The following is a 25,134-nucleotide window of genomic DNA, read 5'->3' as shown; positions in this document are numbered from 1 at the left end:
ACCTCTCTTCCTGGGCAGGCCTGGCTCCTCCTGGAATAGGTTCCCGCCTAGCACCACCACCTGTCAACTGCCTGGAAGCCTGCAGCCTATAGGCTCCCCTGGAGCTGTGCCCACTGCCACCACACTCCCCCTGGCCCTCCTTTTCCCTCCCGGCCTCAGGCCCAGCCTCTTTGCTGATGCACCATGTCTCTCTCCCTGGCACCAACTCTCCAGGACTCCCGGCCCACTGCCAGTGTCCCTCAGATGTCCACGCCACGAACACCCATAGGAACCCCCAAGCCCAACCCCACCCAAAGCAAGGAGGACTCAGTGTCCTCTCCCCTACAGCCTGCTCCCCAGCCCCGTGAAGGCCCAACTGTCCACCCGTTGCTGAGTAGACATCTGAGGGTTGCGCTGGACTCTCCTCCTCCTCCCTCCCCGTGGCCACTGCTAACTAATACTCAGGTTCCATCCTTCCTGCTCCCAAACTCTCCTTCAAATTCATCTCCCTCTCTTGCTCCCGGTCCATCCATAAGGCAATTGGCCATGGTCCTTGGTCCGGTTTAATGAATCTCCTGCCTCCCTTTGCTAATAGCAGCCCCAGTTAACCCAAACTGAAAGCCGCTCCCTCAGCCTCCCTTGCCTGGAAGCCTTTGGTGGCTCCCCCTGCTCCAGGGTCAGGACCCCACCCCCGAGTGGCACTGAAGGCCAGGGTGCCCTAGACTCTGCCTGCCAGAGTCTCCTGCTGTCTTCCATGGACACTCCACGCCTCTGCCTCACTAGATCCAACACTGCCTCTGCGCACACCTAGCAGGGCCCGCCTGCTGCCTTCGCTCAGGATGGGCCTGCTGCCCGGCCAGCTCTTCTCTCCTGTCCGCCTGTGAACTGTCCTCAAGCTCTTTCAGGAAAAAAGCCCAAAGCACCTTCTTTGTCGTTGGGGTGCAAAGACACTTGCTGTGGCCCAGGGGGCTGTGCTGTTACCTCTCTCCATTTACAGTGTGAGCCTTGGGGACAAGACTGACCTTGCTTGGGGACAGGAGGTGGGAGGAAAGGAAGGAAAGGCTGCCTCTGGGAACTCGCTCCAGCCCTCCCCACCTTGTCTTACCTCCAGGCTCCTTTCCAGGCCTCCTCTGCTCTCCAGAGCCCCAGGACTCAGAAGCAGGGGGCTGGACATAATGGCCAGGGAGGGTTGGAGGGACTGCCCCAGCCAGAGACTGCTTTTCTGGGCCTGTGGTGACAGAGTCTGGTGCTTGTTTCTAAAGAAAACAGAATCAGAGCTCCTGTTTATAGTCAGAGGCCACAGCCATAGACAGAAGGCAAATGGGGTTGGAGGCTTCCAGGCCCCTGCTCTGGCAGGGGCTGGGGGCGTGGGGCCATTCCCAGGTCCCCTGCCCGCCTTTCTCAACTCCCAAGGAAGTGCCTGTGGGATCCTGACACTCCCTGGGACAGGATGTAGCCGGGGAGGACCTGGTGAGGGGGCGGAACATTTCTCAGGATTGGTCCCTGGGGCCCGGAGTCCCTTGTGGGAATGGGAGGAGGTGAGGGTCTGTTATGTCTACTGAGAAGGCAGAGAGGGCCCTGGGGAGGGGTGGGGTGCTGGCAGCAGGGAGCACTCTGACCGCCACGAACTGGAACCGGGTAAAGGAGAAGGGAAGGAGAACAGAGCAGGATTGGAAAGATGGGCAGACAGAGAGACAGGTTGGGAAAGACAGACGGAAAGAGATGGAGGAACCAGAGCCAGGGGTGGGAAGGGACAGAGAGATGGAGAGAGCAGGATGGGGGGGCGGACAGAGAGACAGGGGAAAGCTCTGCAGCCCGGTTGACCCTTAGCAGGGGCAGACAGAAGCCGTGAGTGGAGACTGAAGTGTGGCTTCCGTCCCATAGAAAGTCTTCATGGTGCTCCATGCAGCGTGGTCAGAGTCTGGGTAGAGCCGGTGAGGAGGGAGGGAGCAGGCGCCTCTGTGGCCTTCACCCCAGAAGGCCAGGCCTCGCCCACCCCCAGCCCCCAGGGCCCAGGGCCTGGAGACCCTCTATTCCTGGCAGTCCTGCAGGGGAGGCCCAGGCCTGTTGGAGGCAACACAATGCGGTGGGGCAGAGCCCAGATTGACCTTGTCACCAAGATCCCCAAGGGCTGTCTTGGGCACGGCCAGGACCTCAGGCCAGGATCTCGAGGGACAGGTCTGGTCTCTGGCTTGTTATGGGATGAGTTCCCTAGGCCTGGAGGGCTCACAAGCTAAGGCTATGGCCTGGACTCACTCCTACTGCCAGCCTCTACTCAGACCCTTCCCTTGGCTGCACTTGTAGGGGGCTGCCGGGTAACTGTAGCCTGGGGCATGTGTCATGGAGCCACAAGCAGTGACTCAGACAGTTAAAAAAGGAGCAGCTCTGAGTGGTGACTCAATTGGCTCTGGAGGGGCTGGGTGGGTCTGGCTGGTACAAGATGGGGTGGTCTGGGTTTATTTTTGGCAGGGTGGGGCTGGGGCCAGGGGTGGAAGATGGGAACCGGGGGTGGAGAGGAGCCACTGCTCTCATCCCAGGGAGCGCCCCGGGGCTCCATGCCAACTTAGGAAAGTGGCTTTCCAATGCCAGGGAGCCCTGGCAGGCTGGCTGCTTCTCAGCCCCACTCCAGGCCTAGCCTGCCTTGCTGCTTGGCCCAGGACAAGCAGCTGGCTCTCTCTAGATAGAGGCAGAGCCCCCTGTCCTGTTCCCAAGAGGCTTAAGTGCAGAATTTAGAGCTGACCCAGGAGACTGAGGATTCCACTCAGAGGCCCAGATAGGGCCAGGGGTCTCTCCAAGGCCACACAGCAGGGCCAGGAAGCCCAAGGGCTGTGGCACCATCACCCAGCTGGCTGAGGTCTCTACAATATCTCCCCAACTCCAGGGCTGTCCACGGTTGGAGGAGCAGCCCCTGTCTGAGTACCCACCCCTGGAGGGGCTCAGCCAGGCTCCAGATGGGTGGCCAGAAGCACATGGGCCCCAGATGCCCAGAGATGGAACCTCGGCCAGGAGCAGCCACCTGGATTCCGTTAGCACATGTGGGTGGGGGGCCTGGCCAGGCCCTGCCCAGGGGTCTGTGGAGAAGAGTCACCACTATGGGGGTGAAGGCAGTGGGAGCCTGCACAATGGGATCTCGGCCTGGGGATTCAGGCATGGGCCAGCCCTTGTCCCAGGTCCCTCCAGTGTCCCTGCCCTGAGCTGCACACCCCGCTCTGCAGTCACCTCAGTCACCTCCCCACACCTTCCCCTACGCTGAGCTCACACATACACCCATACCCCTGAGGGGTCCTAGCAGCCCAGAGCGGAGAGGGCTGTCCCCTCCCCTCAGTCTGGATTTCTGCTCCTCGTGATGCAGCCACCACTGCTTATATCATGAGTGCTGGTAAGAGCACCATGGTGACTCTGGCAGGTGAGCTGTCTCGCGTCCCTGGGCCCTGGCCTCCAGCCCCTGCCTCCAGAGAGGGACTTGCGAGGGGCTGGTAGAGAACAGAGAAAAGACAGGCTTCTGGAGTCCCCCATCCCATAAAAGGTCCTGGTGCCTGCTCATTCTCTTCTCCCCACCCACCTGCTCTGGGGACCGGGGGTTCCTGCTGTGCCCCGGCCCAGTGAGCTCCATCCTAGGGGCTGCTAGGCTTGGGAGAAATAGGCCCTGGGGAAGGGCTGTCCCCAGTTCTTCTAGCACTGGGAGAGGGGTGTGGGCCTCAGCCCAGTTAGCCAAACAGATGCAGACCCCCAGCCCCTCCCACCTTCTGAAGGGTCCTGGGCTGGCAGGCAGCCGCTGGCTGATCCCCCCTCAAGAGCCCACCTCTCCTTTTCCACGTCACCTGGTCCCACACAGACTCACAGGGCCACCTCCTCCAAGCCTTTGCCTCGGAACCTTCCTTAAAGATTCCTAAGCAGAAGCCCCACGTGGCCGGGCCGCTCCACCCTGGGAAGAAGATGCTAATAGCAGAGTGACTGCAGCCTCAGGAGCAGACGCCACTGAGCATTGATTCCAGGCACAGTGTCTTGCTTAATTCTCACAACACATAAGAGGTTGAAATTATTTATCCCCATTTTATAGAGGAGAAAACTGAGGCTCAGAAAGACAGAGTCACTTGCCCAAGGTCAGGCATGGAGTGTTAGGGCTGGAATTCAATCTGAGCCCTCTAACGCCGTGTTTTACCACCCGTGCCTGGCCTCCTGCTTCCCTGTATGGGTGCCCACAGCTCAGCACTCAGAGGAGGGAGAAGTGGGGCCTGGGTCAGGGCTGAGGGGCAGGGGAGGAGCTCCCTCTCAGCTGCCCGCAGACTCCCAAAAAGGGAGATTTGCTCCTTCCTTGACTAGTGTGGGAAGTAAGAGTGTGTGTGTGGTGTCTGTGTCTGTGTCTCTGTGTGTGTGTGTATCTGTGTCTGTGTGTGTATGTCTGTGTGTGTGTGTGCGTATGTGTGTGTCTGTGTCTCTGTGTGTGTGTGTCTGTGTCTGTCTCTATGTGTATGTGTGTGTATGTGTGTGTGTGTCTATGTCTCTGTGTCTGTGTCTCTGTCTATGTGTGTGTGTGTGTGTGTATGTGTGTGTATGTGTCTGTCTCTATGTGTATGTGTGTGTGTGTGTGTATGTGTGTCTGTCTCTATGTGTATGTGTGTATGTGTGTGTGTCTGTCTCTATGTGTGTGTGTGTGTGTATGTCTGTGTGTGTGTATGTGTGTGTGTATGTGTATGTGTCTGTCTCTATGTGTATGTGTCTGTGTGTGTATGTCTGTGTGTGTGTGTATGTGTCTGTCTCTATGTGTGTGTGTGTGTCTGTGTGTGTGTGTGTGTCTGTGTGTGTGTGTGTCTGTGTGTGTGTCTGTCTCTGTGTGTGTGTGAGTGTGTGTGTGTCTGTGTGTGTATGTGTATGTGTCTGTCTCTATGTGTATGTGTGTGTCTATGTGTATGTCTGTGTGTGTGTGTATGTGTGTGTGTGTATGTGTGTGTGTGTCTGTCTGTCTCTATGTGTATGTGTGTGTGTGTCTATGTGTGTGTGTGTGTATGTGTGTGCATGTGTGTGTGTCTGTGTGTGTGTATGTGTCTGTCTCTATGTGTATGTGTGTGTCTATGTGTATGTGTGTGTGTATGTGTGTGTGTCTGTGTGTGTGTGTGTATGTGTCTGTCTCTATGTGTATGTGTGTGTCTATGTGTATTGTGTGTGTGTATGTGTGTGTGTCTGTGTGTGTGTATGTGTCTGTCTCTATGTGTATGTGTGTGTGTGTATGTGTGTGTGTCTGTGTGTGTGTATGTGTCTGTCTCTATGTGTATGTGTGTGTCTATGTGTATGTGTGTGTGTGTATGTGTGTGTGTCTGTGTGTGTGTATGTGTCTGTCTCTATGTGTATGTGTGTGTGTGTATGTGTGTGTGTCTGTGTGTGTGTATGTGTCTGTCTCTATGTGTATGTGTGTGTCTATGTGTATGTGTGTGTGTGTATGTGTGTGTGTATGTGTGTGTGTCTGTGTGTGTGTATGTGTCTGTCTCTATGTGTATGTGTGTGTGTGTCTGTGTGTGTGTATGTGTCTGTCTCTATGTGCATGTGTGTGTGTGTATGTGTGTGTGTATGTGTGTGTGTCTGTGTGTGTGTGTATGTGTCTGTCTCTATGTGTATGTGTGTGTCTATGTGTATGTGTGTGTGTGTATGTGTGTGTGTATGTGTGTGTGTCTGTGTGTGTGTATGTGTCTGTCTCTATGTGTATGTGTGTATGTGTGTGTGTGTGTGTATGTGTCTGTCTCTATGTGTATGTGTGTGTGTGTCTGTGTGTGTGGCTAGGCCTCAGGCCTGCCTGGGTGGCCTCCAGCTGCAGGAGAGCTGGTCTGGCCCCAGCCGCTGTGCACAGGGAAGGGGCAGGGAGAAGCGGGTGTCGTGGGAATCAGTGTCCTGGTCCTACTGGTATTTATAGCTGCCCCTTCCTGAAATGTGGGTGGGGGAAGGGGCTGCTCTTAGGTGGGAACGGAAGTTGGTCTCCTCTCCCCAGCCCCCTCTATCTCCCCAGAGAGTGGACTGGCCCAGGCCAGAGGGCCGGCCCTGGCGGTGGGACGAGGCACTGTGTCCTGAGTTGGCGGTTTTCCCTGGGGCTGCTGGCTCAGGGGTGGGACACTCCTTGCCTGCTGAGCAACACTGTGTGTGTGTGTGTGAGTGTGTGTGTGAGTGTGTGAGAGTGTGTGTGTGAGAGAGTGTGTATGTGTGTGTGTGAGAGTGTGTGAGAGTGTGAAAGAGTATGTGTTGTGTGAGTGTGAGAGTGTGGGGGGGAGTGTGTGTGAGTGTGAGAGGGTGTGTGTGTGAGTGTGTGTGTCTTGTGTGTGTATGTGTGGGAGAGTGGGAGGGGAGTGTGTGTGAGTGTGTATGTGTGTGAGTGTGTGTGTGTGAGAGTGCACACAGGCTGGGTGTCAGGCAGAAGAAGGTCATGGACCGGGGACAGAGGCCAGGTGAGGGTGGGGGGAGAAAGGCCTGTAACCCCACAGAGATGGAGGGCAGGGCCCCAGGAGAGGCACAGTCCAGGTCATGGGTCTCAGAGCAATCTGTGGTTAGAACAGGCTCCTGGGGGTGGCGATGCTGGAGCTGAGCGTTGGAGGATGAGGAAAGGGAAGGCCGGTTGCATGGAGCAGCTTGAGGAGAAGTGGAAGGGTGCCAGCCGTTACGGGTTATTATCTGATGGCCTAGTTCTACCTGATCAGCCAGTCTGTGGGACACAGGATCACCCTGACCAGGGAGGATGATATATTTGGGGAGAGAAAGACATAGCATAGCACAGTTGAGCATCCCTAATCTGAAAATTCAAAATCTAAATGCCCCTAAATCCAAAACTTTTTGAGTGCCAATAGGATGCCACCAGTGGAAAATCCCACACATAAGAACTTTTTTTTTAGATGAACCCTCACTCACTCTGTCGCCCAGGCTGGAGTGCAGTGACGCGATCTTAGCTCACTGCAACATCTGCCTCCCAGGTTCAAGTGATTCTCATGCCTCCGTCTCCCGAGTAGCTGGGATTACAGGCGCCACCAGCACACCCAGCTAATTTTTGTATTTTTAGTAGAGACAGGGTTTCACCATGTTGGCCAGGCTGGTCTCGAACTCCTGAGCTCAGGTGACCCACCCACCTCAGCCTCCCAAAGTGCTGGGATTACAGGCGTGAGCCACCACGCCTGGCCTCCACACATAAGAACTTAACATAAATTTATCTCAGGCACGAAATTATTTTTTAAAAATCTAAAAAGTTACCTTCAGCCTATGTGTATAAGGTGTATATGAAACACAAATCAGTTTCATGTTTAGACTTGGGTCCCATCTTCAAAATATCTCATTATATATAACAAATATTCCAAAAGCCAAAAAATTTCTAAATCTGAAGCACTTCAGGTCCCCAACGTTTCAGATAAGGGACACTCAGCCAGTGTGGCATGAGGGCCAGCAAGCAGGGGCAGGAGCAGGAACCTGGGGCAGGAAAGGCCACACAGCCCCAGGCCTGCTGTGAGGAAGCTGGGACCGTCTTCTGCTCCCGGCCTCCAGTCTCCCAGACTTGGGGAAGGACATCTTCCAACAGCCCTTACTACCAATCTTCATGGAACCCAAGAATTCATGCGGCTCTGCATGAATTGGGGTGGGGCAAGCATCCCATAATCCCAAGCTCAGCCGCCTCCAGGCTGGCTCAGCTGGAAAGCCCTGGGGTGCGTTGGAGCACAGCTGGAAAATCCCTGGTTGGCTCAGTGATCTCTACACCCCTCTGGGGACCAGGCTGTGAGCCCTACGATGGGGGAGACCCCTGAGCGAAGCAGGTGGGATGTGTGCTCCCGGGGAGCTGCTGGTCCTGAGGGTGAAGCTACCGCCCAAACCAGGGAGAAAAAGTAGGGAGCTCACCCCCTAATCTGCTGAGGACTCGCTGTGTGACTCTGAACAAGGAGGCTCCTCTCTCCGAGCCTGGGTTTCCCCAGGATCCATTGGGGGCTGGTCTGGGGTCAGGGGTTTCTGCAGTAAGTTCCGGAAAGGGAGACAGCCTCACTGACATGCCTCAACCTTAGGCCACGGGAGAGCCACACTGAAGTGTTGAAGCAGGAGCGATGGCTGGAGGCCTGGCTAACACACGCCAAGGCTGGCAGAGCCCGCGGGCTCCTCCACAGGCTGGGAGCGGCATGGGCGTGGGGAGGAGCTGAGCGAGAGGCAGGAATGCTCAACAGGATAGGCACTGTTCCTGACGGGGCCCACCCCTGCCACCAGGCCACCTTGATGGCAGCCCTACAGCTATGACCCTACAGAGAGACAAACGTGGCTTCATTGGCAACCCCAGCTTTTGCTGGGGGTTTATTTGAAGGGGATTTGCTTAGGCTGTGAGAAAGTGGGGAGGGTTTGGAGAGGGAGAAAATGCTGGCTGGTGGGGGATGGGGAGACAGGAACAAACATCTGGAGTCCTCAGGGAGCTGCCTGTCCCTGCAGACCTCTCTCTTTCCCCTAATGGGGCCTAAGCCCACTGGTGGGTGGCTGTCCACCTGGCCTGATGTGGGGAAGCTCACTGCTGTTGGGGTGAGTGAGAACACCACGGCCTATGTGCCCAGAGAGAGACCTGAGGCAGTCCCTGCTTTTCTCTGAGCCTGTTTCCTCAACTGTAAAATGGGAATGTTGGACAGATATGGTGGCTCACATCTGTAATCCCAGCACTTTGGGAGGCCCAGGTGGGAGGCTTGCTTCAACCCAGGAGTTCGAGACCAGCCTGGGCAACATAGTGAGAACAAGACCTCATCTCTGCAAAAAATAATTACCCTGGTGTGGTGGCACATGCCTGAGGTCCCAGCTACTCAGGATGCTGAGGTGGGGAGATCGCTTGAGCCTGGGAGGTTGAGGCTGCAGTGACTTTCCTGACCTGCAGGGCTGCTGTGGGGCTGCAGGACTAACAACATGGTTAGTGCGCACTATGGGGTGTCCCTGGAGGTAAGAACGCAGCAATAAGACAGCTCTATCCTCTCCCGTTTGGAGTTACGGACCCTCCAGAGAAGCGGAGAGAGCTAGGAACCCTTGTCCCACGGAGGAGCCAAGCACAAAATTGTTCATACAAATTCAGTTCCTTCAAACACTCCTCATACAAACTCAGTAGGAATGGTAATATAGTAAATTTGAAACCTGCCCTAAGCCTGCAGCTGGAGGAAGAGTCTTAGCTCTCTCTACAAGGCTCTATTGAATTGACATATGCTGGGGCGGAGGGCATGTTGGAGGCAAGAGGAGAGCTGGATGGGGCGGGAGTCAGGGGGAAAGGCAGTGAAGGAGCAGAGGGACCAGGGAGGGATCAGGCTCCAGTCCCAGACCCAGAGGCCCCTTGTTCATTTGCTCCTGGCCTTGAATAGAAGACACAGCTCAGGGTGGCACCCCGTCCCCATCCTGTGCTCACTTCCTTCCCCGCAAGCACCACTGACCCAGGTCTTTAAGGTAGGGGACTTGGAGACAGAGGCATTAGCCTCTGTCCCGGGATCCTGGTCCTGGCCACCTTGTCCAGGTCTGTGAGAGTGGCCGTGTGCACGTGTGTGTGCCCACATCTGTGTGTGCCAGTAAGTGTGGACATCAGGGCTATTTCCAACTCCCCCTCCCCTGCCCACCCCTCCTGGGCAGCACGCCCAGTTCCCAGACATAGCCTATACACTTCCTCCACGAGCTCCACACGCACCCCACTCCCCTCCTGCCATCATCGACAGCCACCTGGCTCACCTGGCGTGGCCCACCCCGGTCCCCCCAGGAGGGCAGCACTAAAAGGCCCTTCTTGTCCTGCCTGGGCAGGCAGGCATAGGGAGGGAGGCTCCGTTACACTTGGCTCTAGAACAGTTTTTCTCGAGTCTGGGTGGGCTGGGCCAAGGGTGCTGGCCCCTGGGCCCTGCTCTGCTCTGGAGGCCTGGAGTGGCACAAAAGGTGCACACAAGGCTCAGTGCCTGTCCTGAGCACCATTGGTCCCCCCGAGCCATCCTCAGAGGCAGCAGGATCTACCCTGCTTCAATTTCTTGTACCTGGTGTCCCTGCGGCCGTGCATGCTAAGATACCCCCGTCAATTCTGAGTTCCCACCCAGGTAACACACAAGCCCTCCCTGCCAGGTACTCCCCCACCTGGGTCCCACTTCAATCCCTCACATTCTGCCTTTCAAAGTCAGCGGTGACAGGGAAGAGGTGTGGGAGCCACCATCCCTGCCTGCCCTGTGCTCACTGTGACCCCCCGACTAGAATGTCACCTCCTTCCTTCTCTGCCTGTCCTTCCAGTATCAGCTCAAATCTAGTCTCCCCTGACGCCTGGCTCTCTGCTGGGGCCTCCCACACAGCTCAGAAGGAGCTGGACACTGCATCTGTCATCCACACTGTCACAGTGGCCCAAGCCCAGCCCCCACGCAGGCTGGGAGCACCCTCAAAGCAGGGCTGGGGGCTCTTCCTGGGCTGCTGGGGTTCTTGGTGGAACTCAGAGTACTTTTCTTCCTCTCTGGGGCCTCAGTTTTCCTCTCTATACAAGTGGAAGATTGGTCCAGATGGCCTCTAGGGTGCTGACTGCCAGGCCCCCTGACCCAGATGCCTCAAACGTTGATGAGTGGAGGGAGAGCCTCCCAGCATGCCTCACTCGAATACGGGAGGACAAGGGCCTTTGCAGCCAGGGGCATCCGGGAGGGGTGAGAGGGACGCTTCCCTCAGGCAGGAGCTGCCCCTACTGCAGAAATCAGGACAGGGAGCTGGACCAGGAGTGGTGACAGAGATGGGCTGCTGGACAGGAGCTCTCCCACCCCCTCCTCATTTCTGAGTCCTCCTAAAGGCAGGGGGTGGTATAACTTTATAAAACCCCACAGCACCATGCTGTTCTCTTGCCCTAAAACCCTGGTGGCATCTCCTCTGCAATACGGCATAAGGCCGTGGGCCTCATTTTGCCATTTAAGGCTTCCGTGCCCCAGCCCAGTGGTTCTCCCTGGCCTGTGCTCGAGATGTGCCTCCCAGTCAGGCTGCTGGCCTTCCTGTCTCAACACCCCTCTGCTTACGCCCACCTCGGTACCTCTGAGTCAGTGCCCCGGCCTGGAGGACTGACTCCCTTTCCATCCACCAAGGCATGGTTTGAGGACCACTTGTGTCCCGCCCCAGCTTGCCCCTGATTTTCTCCCCTCCGTACTTTTCATCCAGATATTTGCTGTTTGAGATTTAATTTGCCTTTCTGCCTCCTGAATGAGTCTCAGTTCAGTCTCTCAATATCCTGTGCCCCTGAGCCTAGCACCATGCCTGCATGCTGTCAGGGCTAAGAAGGTATTTGAGAATGGCTCTCAGTTGAAGCGCAAGGAGGTGGGGGTACTGGAATCCCTCCTTGGCTGGAGGCTGGGGCCTGGATGAGCTGACTGCCCTGGTCACCTTGGATGCTCCCTTCCCCTCTCCCGGGCCGCCTAGCCCATCCCTCAGGCCCTGAGATCTCAGGGGATCTGGTCCCTGCAGGAACAGGGAGCCTGGGGATCCAGCCCTGATTCACCCCGGGGGGTCCTCCCTTGACTCACTTCCCTTCTGGGAACCATGTGATGCCCTCTTTTAGAGCTGCTTCTCCATCTGAAGGGGAGAAGGGTGTGGCCTGGGCCCTTGTGAAGGAGGCTCAGGCCCTTCCTTGGCTCCATGTTGCTCTTGGGAATGATCTCGAAGGTGCAGCTGAAGCACTGAATCACACATGGGTAGTGATGATGGATGGGCCCTAAGGCCACAGTTCTTATGGCATAAGTAGAGCTGCCTTCGCTGAAGGAAGAATGCTGTCATGTCGGGGTTTCTGGCATGGAGACAGAGAGGGGATACATCCCAGCACTTCTGTGAAAGCGAACTTCCATTCAGCCTCTGCTGGGTCAGGCGTCAGTGCTGGGATGAGGAGGTGTGGCAGGGGGTGGTCCAGGGCTATCTGTAGGACAAGCCCCCGCTGGGGCACAGTGTATCTGAGGGGCACCGGCTCTGCCTCTAGGAGGCTGAGAGTGGGTGGTGGGTGGGCGGGTCCTGCCTGTCAGGAAGAGGAGGAGAGAAGGAAGAGGGGAGGTGGCGGATAGACAGATGGATCCTCAGGGGAGCAAGGAGAGGGGAGAAGGGGCAGAGCTGGGGGGTGGCTGGAGGGGTGTGTGTGGGGGCTCCTCACAGGGGAGGACATGGTGGCTCCTTCCTCGTTTCCCGCCTTGTTCTCCCCGTTCCTGGTCCGGGGCATCTGAGGCTGGAGGACCCACTTCTCACTGTCACCGGGTCCCTTTGGACCCCAACATAGTCACCCCAAACTTGCTTGGCAAACAAAGCCTGGCCAGCATTGGGGTGGCCCCACTGGTGTCTCCGACAATCCAAACGGGGAAAGCCATGCCCTAGACAATCCATGCCTGGGGCGCCTGCCCCCGCCCCTAACTGGACAGCCTTGGCTAGCTTGAAACCCCATAACCTGAGGTGGCAGGGTCCCGTGTCCACCCCAGGATTGAACCCCTGGCGACCCCAGCCAGTGGTGGGAAAAGCGCAGCCTGCTTGACTCCTGATCTGGGGGCCACTTCTGGCTCCTCCTGTCCCTTTTCCCTCCTGCAGGAACCCCTCTAGTTCTGCCAGGCTGGGTTAGGGTCTCAGGCCCCTCACTCACCTGCGGATGCAAGTCTGAGCAACATAGTCAGGGGCAAAGCCAGGGCCGGGGGGAGGGGGGAGGTGGGGGCCGCATCCTGGAATGCATCCCAGCAGGCTGAGTGACAGGTTTTTCGAGGTGTGATGGTGCCTGGTCCATGCAGGGGTTATGAGTACTGGTCTTGAAACCAGAGAGACCTGGGTTCGAATCCCAGCTCTCCTACTTGGCTGTCAAACCTTGAACAAGTCACCTCACCTCTCTGTGGCAGTTTCCTCATTTGTAAAATTGGATTGATGACGATTAAATCCTTTAATGTACCTTGAGTGCCTAGCCCAGGGCCTGGCATACAGTAGGTGCTCATTAAATGCTTATCCTTTCTCCTCTGCCTCTGTCATCCTGCACATTCCCTGTGATTCGTGGTTTACATACAGCTTTACACATATCACCTCCCTTGTTGTAAAGCTTTAATTTTCCCCTCCACAGGCTGCTGCATACAGTAGGTGTGCAATAAATGTCTACCGTAGTTGACTAAGAAACCAATTGCTGCTGTTCTATGGGGATTTTGGCAAACCTAAGAGCTTCCATCCAGGTGCCCTAGGAGGCCTGGGATGGAGGCTGTGCCAGGCTGGCCTCAGTGGTGGTAAAGTCATTGATTCCACAATTTGTCCTATGTTTTTCCTTCTCCTCAAGTCAGCAGGACACCTGGTCCTCATTAGGGGCTAATTACTGACCAGCTATGGGGCTGGGGTTCGGGGGTCTGCTTGGAAGACTGTGTTTGGAGGAAAAGAGCTTTCTTTTCAGGAATGAAAAAAGAAGACAGAAGGATTTTTGCTCTATGAATCAAAAATTTGGGTGAAGATCCCTACTGGCCCCATCTCCCCTTCCCTTCCCCCTCCCCATCTTCCCTGCTCCCCACCTACACAGATGTCTATGGAGCCTCCAGACAGGGCGCTCCCGCCCACAGCTGAGATTCAAGTCTGGATTAGCCGGGAGCCTCCCCCTGCCTTGTTGCTAGCTGGGCAGAGAAACACAGGCCTGGAAAATAACGGCAACCAGCACAGCGGCAGTAACCCGGCTGGCGCATCTCTGCTGGGGCTTCCCAGTTTACAAAACATTCACCTGCTCTCTTGACAACATTGGGAAGTGTATGTGTTGGCCGACAGTGTCCCTTCTTCCAGATGAGGAAACTGAGGCTCTCAGTGAAAAAGGGATGCTGTGGCTCCAGCGCACACAGGCCTGGCCTTTGCTCAGCCATAACCTAGGGCTGGAACTCTGGACCAATGCTGGGCAGCATCATGCCAGGCAGACTGGCAGAAAGTCCAGGCCCCTGTGTGCCTTTGAAACTGACCCCTGACTGCCTCCCACTGTCTTGGAACAAAGGCTGCTGGACCAGCCGTGCCTGCTCCGCAACTGTCCCCTCTCTAGCTCCTCAGCAAGCTCCCCCGAGGCCCTGAAGCCTCAGTGCTGAGCAGAGCTGACCTGGGCCTCCCTGGCATCCTCAGGTCTGGCTCGGGCCTTCTCCCTTCTGCCTTCCAACCTTTGCCATGACTTTGCTTGGCCAGACGTCCTTGGTGGCCATCCCTGACTGCCCCTAGCTCCCTGGCCACATCTCACCTTCCTCCAGCAAGCCCTCCTAGCCCTCCTTCATGCACGGTGACTTCTCTTTCAAACGATTCCCTGGAGTCCTGATCTCCGTGGCTCTCCAAGTTTCACCTGGGGCCTGCCTACCTGGGTCAGGAGGTGTCCATGCCTCCCCAGCCAAGCATGGGACAGGGGACAGGGTGGGAGGGAGGAGGAAAGAAGGAGGCTTAGAACACGCTTAGAAGAAGGAAGAAGGATGTTCCCACCCAGGGGCGAAAGAAGATTCAAACTTCTCTGAAGCTACAGTGACCTGTGGTATGTGCTGCCTCCATTTCTCCAATTGTTCTCGGAGAAGAAGACAACAGAGGGCCCAGTAATACCCACCTCCCTGCCAGCAGAGTTCAGCCAAGCATGCTGGCCAGGCGCTGCTGGTCACTCCTACCCTTCTTGGTTCTTGGACTAAGAGTCCCCGCTCTGGGCAGTGGCTGTGGTTTGGCCCCACCCTTGGCCAGGGCGTTTTGCACCCTGGTCGCCTGGGCCCCACCCAAGGAGCCTGTGGCCAAAGCCAGCTTGCTGGTAAATGGTGTATGCCTGTGCCCTAGATGGGGTGGTGCCTAAGCAGGGCTGTGCTCCTGCTGCCCAGGGCCTGCCCTCAGGGAATTGGCCCTCTGCCATGAAGGTCACAGAACCTAGGCCACTATTGTGCAAGAGGGCATGGGCTTTAGGCACTGGCTCAGTGGCCCTACAGTTTTGTGGCCAAGAGCTCCACGGCAGCGGGCCCTGGGCCTGGGCCTTTGACCTGGGGCCTCTGTTAGGAGTGGTGCTGATCCTGCTTCTGGCAGAGGCACACATAGGGCTCCTCCAAGTACAGGCAGCCAGGCTCAGGAGGGGCGGGAGCAGCCAGTCCCAACAATTTCAGTTCGGGAGCTGGAAAGTTATGTTTGCCCCCCTCAGGAGCCAGGTGTGGGGGAGGCCAGTGGAGGGCTTTGCCCTGGGCTCTGATCCATGCACAAGCCGTGCTGGGAGGACGAGGACCGGGGGCGGTGAAGGAGCCTCTCGGAGCCTTTGCTCTGCAGAAGCAGGCACTCGTCTTCCATACCACATTCACAAGGCTGGTGGCTTCAGTGGCTGTGACCAGCTGGCCACAGCTGACTCCTCTGGGGTTGTGCTGTTTCTAAATATTAGTTCCTGCTGTTAACCCTTGCTGTGCCACCCCAGTAGACAGCCGGCTGCCAGACAGAGCCTCTTGGAAGGAGAGTGGACAGTCCCCACCTGGATGAAAAATTTGTGAATATATTTGCTTGAGGGCTGGGTTGGGGCTCCCAGAAGAAGGGTGAGAAATACCTGCTGAGGGCTGGGAATGAGGCTTGCAGATGTCCGGGATGTGGGTCTGAGCTGGCCACTGGGCAGGGCAGTGGAAAGAATGTGGGGCCAGGAGCCAGGAGCCCGGAGCCCGGTCCTGCCAAGCCTTTTTTTATGTGGCCCCAGACAAGTCACTTCATCTTTCTGTCCCCTTTTCTTCATCCGTAAAATGTACGGTCACCGAGGTGCTTGGATGATGGCCTCCAACAGAGGCGCCAGAGCTTTATAAACTCTGAAGACTTGGTGGTTATGATGATTTTTATGCCAGGGTCCTGCTGTCTGCCTGACTCCCCGGAGTCCCTTGGAGAAGAGGCAAGACTGACAACCAAGAGACAGCTGGAGCAAGCTGGCGGGCCTGCTGTTAGCCTGTATGGAGCTTTAGTGGGGACGCCACCTTACACAAGAATACACAGCTTGGAGTTCAGCCCCTACCGGCCCCATTGGCTGTTGTCCTTGCACAGTGAAAAGCTTTGTGGTAGCCAGCCTCCAAGATGGCCCTCGGTGAGCCTCACTTTCTGGCATTCATGCCCTTGGGTAGTTCCCTTTCATGTTGAATACAGATGACCTGTGCAGCCAATAGGGTGTTGCAGAAATGATGGGGTGACATCCAAGATGAGGTCAGAAAAGACATGGCAGCTTCTGCCTTGCTCTTTTCTGATTGCAGCCGCCATAATCTGAGAGCATTTAGGCAGCATGTGGAGGTGCCAATGTGAAGAAGAACTGAGGCCTCTTGCCAGCAGAAAGCACCAACTCACCATGTGAATGAGCCATCTTGGAAGCGAATCTGCCAGCCTCAATCAAACCTTCAGATGAATACAACCTCTACTGACATCTTGACTGCTACCTACTGAGAGACCTGGAGCCAGACCCACCCAGCAAAGTCACTTTTAAACTTCCAACCCACAGAAACTGTGTGTAACAGAAGGAGATTGCTGTTTTAAGAGATTAGATTTTGAGACTAATTTGTTATGGTTATGCAGCAAAAGATAACTGATACGGGCACAGTTGTAGATGGCACTCCACTGAGTCAGGCCCAACATGTGCTCGGGACTCTTCCTTGATCAACAAATTCATTCATTCAACAAATATTTCCTAAGCACAGACCATTTGTCAGGCACTATGCTGATGCTGGGGGCTGGGGACACAAGCGAATAACACAGGACCCTGTTTTGGGGGAACTTAAAGGCTCCCCAAAGTGACTTGGTGATTGGTTGGCTGTGGGAGTCAGGATGAAGGAGGTGTGCAGGACAAGCCCAGGTTGATGGCTTGGACACTTGGAAGGGTGGGTGCCGGTGTCATAGATTGAGATGGATGGGGACTGGGTGGGCATCTTATAAGATGGAAATCTTGGGGCATGTTGACTTTGAGGTGCTTCTGAGAAACCCAGGTGACACTGTGCAGGCTGCTGCATATGTGAGCCTAATGCTCCTAAGAAGGTCTAGCCAGGGGAAGTTATACTTCGGGATTGCTGGAGTATCAATAAAGGAATTAAAGCAACAAGAGATGAGACTGCCCGGGAGAGAGGAGCATGGTGCAAAATGAGAGGAAGACCCAGCACTGAGCCCTGAGACATCAATGTCACTTCTTTAAAACATTTATTTTGACATAATTTGAGTCTTAGATAAAAGTGGCAAGATGATTACAAATATTTCCCGCATACTCCACCTAGATTTCCCGAATGTTCATCATTTACCACATTTTAAATTCTTTTCTCTATCTGTGTATATTTCTTTCTGAACCATTTGAAAGTAAGTTGCAGACATAATGCTCCTTTACCCCTAAATATTTCCATGTGCATTTCCTTTTTATTTGTTTTTTTAATGAGACAGGGTCTCGCTCTGTTGCCCAAGCTGGTGTGTTATGGTGTCGTCATAGCTCACCGCAGCATCGAACTCCCACTCAAGCGAGCTTCCTGCTTGAGTAGATGGGATTACAAGAACACACCACCAAGCCTGGCTATTTTTTTTTTCTTTTTTGGTAATGACAGGGTCTCACTGTGTTGCCCAGGCTGGTCTCAAACCCCTGGGCTCAAGCAGTGAGTATTTCCTAAGAACAGAACTTTCTCTTTTTTTTTTCTTTTTCTTTTTTTGAGTCGGAGTTTCGCTCATGTTGCCTAGGCTGGAGTGCAATGGCGCAATCTCGGCTCACTGCAATCTCTGCCTTCCAGGTTCAAGCGATTCTCAAGCCTCAGCCTCCCAAGTAGCTGGGATTACAGGCATGTGCCACCACACCTGGCTAATTTTATATTTTTAGTAGAGACAGGGTTTCTCTACATTGCTCAGCCTGGTCTCGAACTCCCGACCTCAGGTGATCTGCCAGCCTTGGCCTCCCAAAGTGCTGGGATTATGGGCATAAGGCTCTGTGCCTGGCCTAGGACCTTCTCTTTCATACCTGGAGTGCAATGATCAAAATCAGGAAATTAACATTGGTACAATACTTTGAACTAAGCCATAGAGTTTTTTCTCCCCAGCTTTCCAATTTTCCCAACAGTATGCTTTATGGCAAAAGAAAACCCCGGCTTCCACTTTGCATTTACTTATCCTTTCTTCTGAGTGTCTGTTCGTCTGGCACGATCTTCAGTGTTTCGTTGTCTTCTGTGATGTTGCCATTTTTGACAGGCACAGGCCAGTTCTTTTGCAGGTGAATTTTGGTTTGAGTTTGTCTGGTTTCCTCATGATCAAATTCAGGTTCTGCATCTTGGCATGAACATCCAGGAAGTGATGCTGTGCCCTTCTCACGCAGCCTATCAAGAGACACACATCAGGCCGGGCGCAATGGCTCACCCCTATAATCCCAGCACTTTGGGAGGCTGAGGAGGGCGGATCACCTGAGGTCAGGAGTTCGATACCAGCCTGGCCAACATGATGAAACCCCCTCACTACTAAAAGCACAAAAATTAGCTGGGCATGGTAGTAGGTGCCTGTAATCCCAGCTACTCAGGATGCTGAGGCAAGAGAATCACTTGAACTGAGGAAGTGGAAGTTGCATTGAGCCAAGATCATACTGCTGCAATCAGCAGCCTGCAGCCTGGGTGACAGAGCAAGACTCTCTCCAAAAAAAAAAAAAAAAAAAAAAAAAAAGAGGCACAACATCCCATCATCAGGATGTTGACTGGTATCACTTGGTTGAGGTGATGCCTGCCAGGCCTCTCCCCTGTAAAGTTACTGTTTCCTCTTTGCAATGAATAACCATACACCAACATTGAAAGGTCAGGTTGAGGAAGGAAGCCAGGAAGAAAGCCAGTGCAGGGGCAGCCAAGAGACAGGAGGAAAGGAGGAGGGGGTCCTGAAGCCAGCAGGAGGAGCAGCATGAGGGAGGCGGGGCTGGCATTTGGGGCCAGTGCTGCTGAGAGGTCATGCATTAGAGGATGAAGTGTGTCCCTTGGAAGCAGCTGCCACCTACAGGCAGTAGGCATGGAGTTAGGCCTGGTTCAGGTGGAGCAGTGGGCTCGGCTAAGTCAAGTGTGAGAGGGAAGTGACAATAGAGATGACCGGAAAACGCCTCTGTGGGGAAGGTGGTCTGTGGGCTGGGCAGAGAGGGACAGAGGGTGACGGAGAAGCATGTGGGCTGGGGGAACGGTTTTGAATAGATGGAGGGGACTTAGGATATCTAGTGTGTGACAGGAGGGAGCCAGATGAGAGGCACAAGTCCAAGGAGAGGGGTGCAATCCACAGTGTCCCAGGTGGGAAGTGGGAGCCGATGACAAAACACGTGGCAGTTTGAGGCTCTGGTTGGGGGTGCTCGTCAGAGCCCAGCCTGATGGGGCAGGTGGACAGGGGGACTGGAGGGACCGCCAGGCAAAGAGAGGAGTGTAAGCCACCTCTCACGCTCCTCATGGGGGATGATCCCTGGGGGTGGGAGAGACGGGGAGGGCAGCTGCCCAGAGGTGGGGGTGGGTGGCAGGTGTCAAGGAGGGCAGGTCCAGGGTTCCAGCCATGAGACTGTCTCTGGCAGCTTTAGCTGCCTGTTGCAGATGGACAAGGCAGACCTAGGGGACACAGGGCTTGGATGTTCCAGGAAAAGGGCTAGATGAGGAGGGTAGTGAAGGCTGGAGGGGCCTGAAGGATGAGGCAGAAGTGGAGGGAGTACAGGGTCAGCACTGGGGTCTCAGCGATGGGGGGCAGGGGATGGCCTCCCAGGGAGACTGGCAGTCAATGCTGCGGGAGGTGGTGGGAAGCCCAGGATTGCAGAGGGGGACCGGGCTGCAAGGGAGTGGAGTGGAGCGGTTTGCACCTGAGGAGGTCTGGGAACGGGGAGGCCAGGGCTTTGGTGGTGGTCCCTGGGGAGGACCGAGCTGTCAGGAGTTGGGGTGGGGTGGAGGTGGCCTCGAGCCATGGCTGCTAGGTTTATGAGTAGGGACTCAGGGCAGCCCCGAGGAGCTGAAGGAGGACACACCTGGATGCCAGGGCCCCAGAGGTGCATTTGATGGGGAGGGCACAGTATGGGGACTAAGGTGGACAGAAACTCATACCACTGTGGACTCTGAGGCACGAGGGATATGAATGACGGAGCAGCCAGCTTTGGAGAGGGCCAAGGGCCACTTCCAGGGCAAGTTGGGTCTCTGTCAGAGCTGGAGGGAAGGGAGCATTTGGAACAAATTGAAGTGACTTATGACCTGCTGGGGTGCGGGGTGGCTTGTTTTCCCGAAGAGCTGTGCACCGGGATGATGGGCAGAAGCAGTGAGGGAGGAAGGCAGGAGGCTCCCCGGGCCTGAAATATTTGGAGACCACCCCCTCACCAGGAAGCTGGGGATCCCAGCCCCAGATCTGGCCCCTCTCAGCACTGGGGACCATCAGGGCTCACAGCCTCCTACAGGAAAAGCTGACGCAGATGGGGCTGAGGAGGTAGCACTGGCTCTGGCCCAAGGCCACTGAGGCAGGGTCACTCCCAGTCTGGCCCAGCCCTCCCTTACCCAGAAATCAGAGGTTCACTTGCCCCATGGGCATGCAGGGGCACTCGAGGGTCTGCTGCTGGGGGAGCTGGGCCCCCGTCCTCTGTTCTGAGGCCTGCGGTCCCTCAGGGGCTTCTGGACACCCTGCATGCCTGTCCTGCCTGCTGCTCTGAGCCCTCCCTGTGCCTGCTGACTGGAATGCGTTCAGAGCATGGCTTGGTTTCTATTCAATCAGAGACTATGATCCAAGGAGAGCTCTGGGTTTTGTGTCCTGGTTCCGTCTCCGCTATTTTGATGTAACAGGAGACTTTGGGCAAGTCCTTGTTCCTTTCCAGGCCTCAGTTTTCTTAACTGGGTACTGGGGTGGTGACAGACACCCTGTCTAAAGCCAGCAGTCATCTGGTTCCTGAGGTGGACACCGCTGACCCAGTTCAGATCAAATCCCCAGTCTGAGTTACTGACAGGCGGCAGTCCCTGGGACAGGGGCAGGGCAGGTGGGGGTGCAGGCAGGAGCTGGGGGGTCCCTGTGGTTGGGAGTTGGGAAGAGGGGAGTTTCCTCGGGGAGGGGCCCAAGAGGAGAAGAGGAGACAGTGTGCTGGGGAGGGCAAAGGTGGGGATCAAGGTGAGAGCAAAGCATGCAGGTGCCCCAGAAGGGACAGGGAACCAGGGAGACACAGAGCGGCAGGGGCCTGGGGTGCAGGGGTGGGGCTGCTACCCGGGGCCACATGGTGGGCAGCTGGGAGGGGCCTCGGGCTTTGCCCTGAACATGTGAGGGCCGGAAGATGCTTTGGGCAGTGAGAGAAGCTCGGACAGGATGAGCAGAGCGGGAGGCAGCTCTCAGCCGGGCAGACTACAGGGAAGGGTCAGCTTGTCACATGCTGCTTTGGAGAGTCACTTACTATGTCCCCAGCCTCAACAGCTTAGCCTGGCAGTGCCTGTCAGAGGAGCAGCCATGAATTAGCCAGGAGAGGGCAGCGTTGCCTCAATCTTCAAGCCCAGGCCTGTGCCCACCCACCCCGGCCCCCACCTGCTCTGGCTTTGCTGTTGCTGGGCGGACAGGCGCCAGCTCCTGTTGGTCTCGAGGAGGCGAGGGTCTCTAGGGCCGACATTTGTCCTTCCTCCATTCTTGGCATCCAGAGCCTCAATTCACCTCTACTCCTGGACACAAGAAGGTGTGAGGGGAGTTCTACTTTGACCTGGCAACTTGAGGCCAGCGAGAGGCATGGAGGGGATGTGGCTGAGGTCAGCGGAGGGGCTGGGAGGGAGGGTGGGAGCCATGGAGTGGAAGTGAGGTGGGGGGGGGTGAGAAGAGCCCCCAGACCCGATGGCTCAGGCAGAGGCACACCGTTCCGCAGAGCAGAGGGAGACGGGAAGAGAGCACCGCCTCAGAAATTTCCAGGTTTTAATTTAAAGCGAAAATTGAGGCTGGGTATGGTGGCTCAAGCCTATAATCCACGCATTTTGGGAGGCCGAGGTGGGCAGATCACTTGAAGCCAGGAGTTCAAGACCAGTCTGGACAACATGGCGAGACCCTGTCTCTACTAAAAATGCAAAAATAAGCCAGGCATGGTGGCAGGCACCTGTCATCTCAGCTACTTGGGAGGCTGAGGTGGGAGGATCGCTTGAGCCCAGGAGGTAGAGGCTGCAGTGAGCTGTGATCATGCCACTGCACTCCAGCCTGGGAGACAGAGCAAGACTCTGTTTAAAAAAAAAAAAGAAAGAAAGAAAGAAAAGAAAAGAAAATTGAAGACCTAACTTTGGACAGAAAGGAACCGAGGATATAATATTCTTTGGAATATTTTTAGAAGCACACATACAACTAAATATTTAGAAAAGAGCCTGTGATAAATCCCACTAGGGATGTCCTTGACTCTGAGCCCTGAGGTCCCCTCTCCATCCCTCCTGCCCCCAGGCCCTGGGCTTTGTGTCTGCCCATCCTCTCAACAAGGCTGGCCTGGGCTGGCTCTTGGGAGGCTGCGGGAGCTCGGGGACCCATCTGTCTTGTAGCAGATTAGAAAGATGTCATTTTGCCGACAGTGCCATTTATCACGGCAGCTGCAAAAATTAGTGATGCTTGGTCTAAAAGTGTTGGGTGGGGTGGGAGCTGGCAGGTGACAGCAGCCAATGCTCCCCGGCATTACCAGGTCAGGGAACTCTGAATAGAGGTTTTCTGACTTAACCTCTAAGTCTGGCCAACCTCCAAATAGGGGTTTTCTGACTTAACACTTAGCCCAGGTGAAGGCCCTCTGTTGGAAAGATGAGGAAGCTGGCGCTCAGAGCCTGGAAAAAACTTTGGCCATATGACAATTATTATTATTATTATTATTTTAAGTTAGAATCTTGCTCTGTTGCCCAGGCCAGGGTGCAATGGCACAATCTTAGCTGACTGCAGTAGCTGGGACTACAGGCACACGCCACCACACCTGATTAATTTTAAACTTCTTTTTTTGAGACATGGTCCTGCTATGTTGCCCAGACTGGTCTCAAACTCATGGCCTCAAGTGATCCTCCTGCCTGGGCCTCCCAAAGTGGGATTACAGGCTTGAGCCACCATTCCCAGCCTGAGTGACAGATTAGTGGCCCATCTCTAAATAAAGGTCTAGGTTCCATGTATGACCAGGACCAGGGCTCAGTGGGTGACCAGGACCAGGGCTCGTCTGGGGTGAGGTGCTTTACTTCTATTAGGACTAAGTATTATTTTTGCCTTTATGGCTCAGTCTAGGACAGACCTTCAGCCTGGCCCCAGCTGCCACCAGACAGGGGCAGGATTGGGAGCTGGTCCTGGAACTAGGACTCACTCTTGGGGTGGGTTTATGGTCCCAAGGGAAGGGGAGAAGGAGGATGGAGGGTTCGGAAGGAATATCTGGGGGGTGAAGATGTTCAGATGAGAGATGGCCCCACCATCAGAGGGATGCCAACTCCAGGGAAGATGAATGGGGCCTCCCTTGTGCCTCGGTCTGCAAAATGACAGGGTCATTTAGCTTGGGATCGACCTCTGGATGAAGCAGTCCCATCGCTTGACGCTGCCTTTCCTGTGGTAGTGCCCCCAGAGAGGTGACCTGCAGAAGGTCAGGCACGGCCTCCCAGGTCTGGCTGAGTGCGGCGTGGCCTCTTCTGAACAACTCAGGGGGTTCTCACTTGACCTTGCAGGAAGCCCTGGTTTGATCCTTGTAGGACTTGAATCCGTATCTTCAGGTCACTAGAGCCCAGAGCCTGGCACTTGATCACACACAAAGCCCCCATCCGTGCATTCATTCATTCAACAAGCATTTGCTAAGCTCCTGCCCTGTGCCAGGCTCTGGCTGGGCCCAGGGATATGGAGAGATGATCTTCACCTGGAGCCCTGGCCTCCAGGACGTCTGAGGCTGTGTCAGTGGGAGAGTGGGAATTCGCCCTTTCCCGCCACAAGCAGACATTGGAGGGCGCATGAGGCTCGGTGCCTGGCAGGAAGCCAACCTGAGGTTCCTCCTTTCTCTCTAGAGGGCAAGACAGGCCTGGCTCCATGTACCTCAGCCAGAGCTTGGTGGTGACATCGCAGTCCCACGAGCCTCCTGGACACTGGCTGGGGTGGGGGCTGGTATCTGTTGTTCCATTGTTGCTGGAGGGATTCCCAAGGCCAAACACCACTCTGATTCCCAGGATCTGGGGGGATGGTGGCCCTGGGCCAGAAGCGGAAGAGGGGCCCTGCCTTCAGGGACACATGGACACACCATCTGGAGGCACACAGGTAGGGGCTGTGCACATACACATGTCCCTTACTGCACACACATGGGAGCAAGACACACACACAAATGCGCAGACCCACACCTTACTCTACACACACACACACACCTGGTACCACCACTGCCTTCAAACACATGCTTCATGCTAGTCACAGGGAAAAAGCAGACACAACCCACGCTTCTACCACACATGCGCACAGGCCCCACGCCACACACGGCCACACCTCTTACTCTCCCCACCCCACCCCGTCCCTCTCTCCCAGGCGTCTCATCTCATGTACAGATACGTGCCCACCCAGGCTTACTGGCGCCCCCCACTGCCCTGGAGAAGTAAGTCCACAAACCATGAGATGCCCGACATTACATGCAGAGAGAAGTGGGATGGGTGATGGGAGGGAGGTCAGAGAGTACCTGCATTCCCACAGGAGAGGAGACCACTGGCTGCTTTCAGCCCTCCAGCCTGGGATCCGGCCTCTGGGCGCTGTACATGTGCTTGTGAGAGGGCACCATATTTTCAAAGCCGTCGCCCAGGAAGACAACCAGGTGCCCACCCCTGCTCCCGGCATTCAGAGATGCCCACCCCCGGGGCTGCTCAGGCACAGGAGGACTAAACAGGAGCTCCTGCCACCCGGCTCCTTGCAGGGTGGGGTGGGGGGCTGGTGAGAGGACACATCCCCCTGAGTCCTGGGGTCAGGGGCTGTGTGGCCTTGCTCACTGGCAGAGTCACCCGCCCCTCCTGTTTCTCCCGCTCCCTCTTCTTCTCAGCGCCCACGTCCTCCCACCTGGCCTTTCTCTCCCCTGGATCCTCCCCCATGACTGGATTTCCTTTCTCTCTCTCTGGCTCCCTGTGTCCCTGTGACCTGCTTATCCTCTAGAATAAAGATCGACATTTTCAATTACCCCAAAAATAACAGAGCCATTCTTGGGGCCTGGCGGAGGAGGTCTGCACGGGCGCGGGCACGGGCGCTGGTTTGTGTGTGGGGCCTGCAGGTGGCGGGGGTGGGGACGCACACAGTCCCACCGTCCTTTGTTTGCTT

General features: G+C 55.7%; 1 protein-coding gene across 1 annotated transcript in view; it reads right to left on the bottom strand.

The window, feature by feature from the left end:
- LOC102126168 (chondroitin sulfate proteoglycan 4-like) overlaps window positions 1-24,911 on the bottom strand; it is a 47,365-nt gene extending 22,454 nt beyond the window's left edge. Inside the window, 2 exon segments of the mRNA XM_065547589.1 lie at window positions 23,711-24,017; window positions 24,813-24,911. Coding sequence (XP_065403661.1) covers window positions 23,711-24,017; window positions 24,813-24,911 — 406 coding nt within the window.
- Window positions 24,912-25,134: the final 223 nt, after the last annotated feature.

This window comes from Macaca fascicularis, chromosome 7 (genome assembly GCF_037993035.2).
Source record: "Macaca fascicularis isolate 582-1 chromosome 7, T2T-MFA8v1.1".
In the NCBI taxonomy this organism is placed as follows: domain Eukaryota; kingdom Metazoa; phylum Chordata; class Mammalia; order Primates; family Cercopithecidae; genus Macaca; species Macaca fascicularis.
Note: the sequence above shows the minus strand (reverse complement) of the source record. Positions and strands in the feature narration are given on the sequence as shown.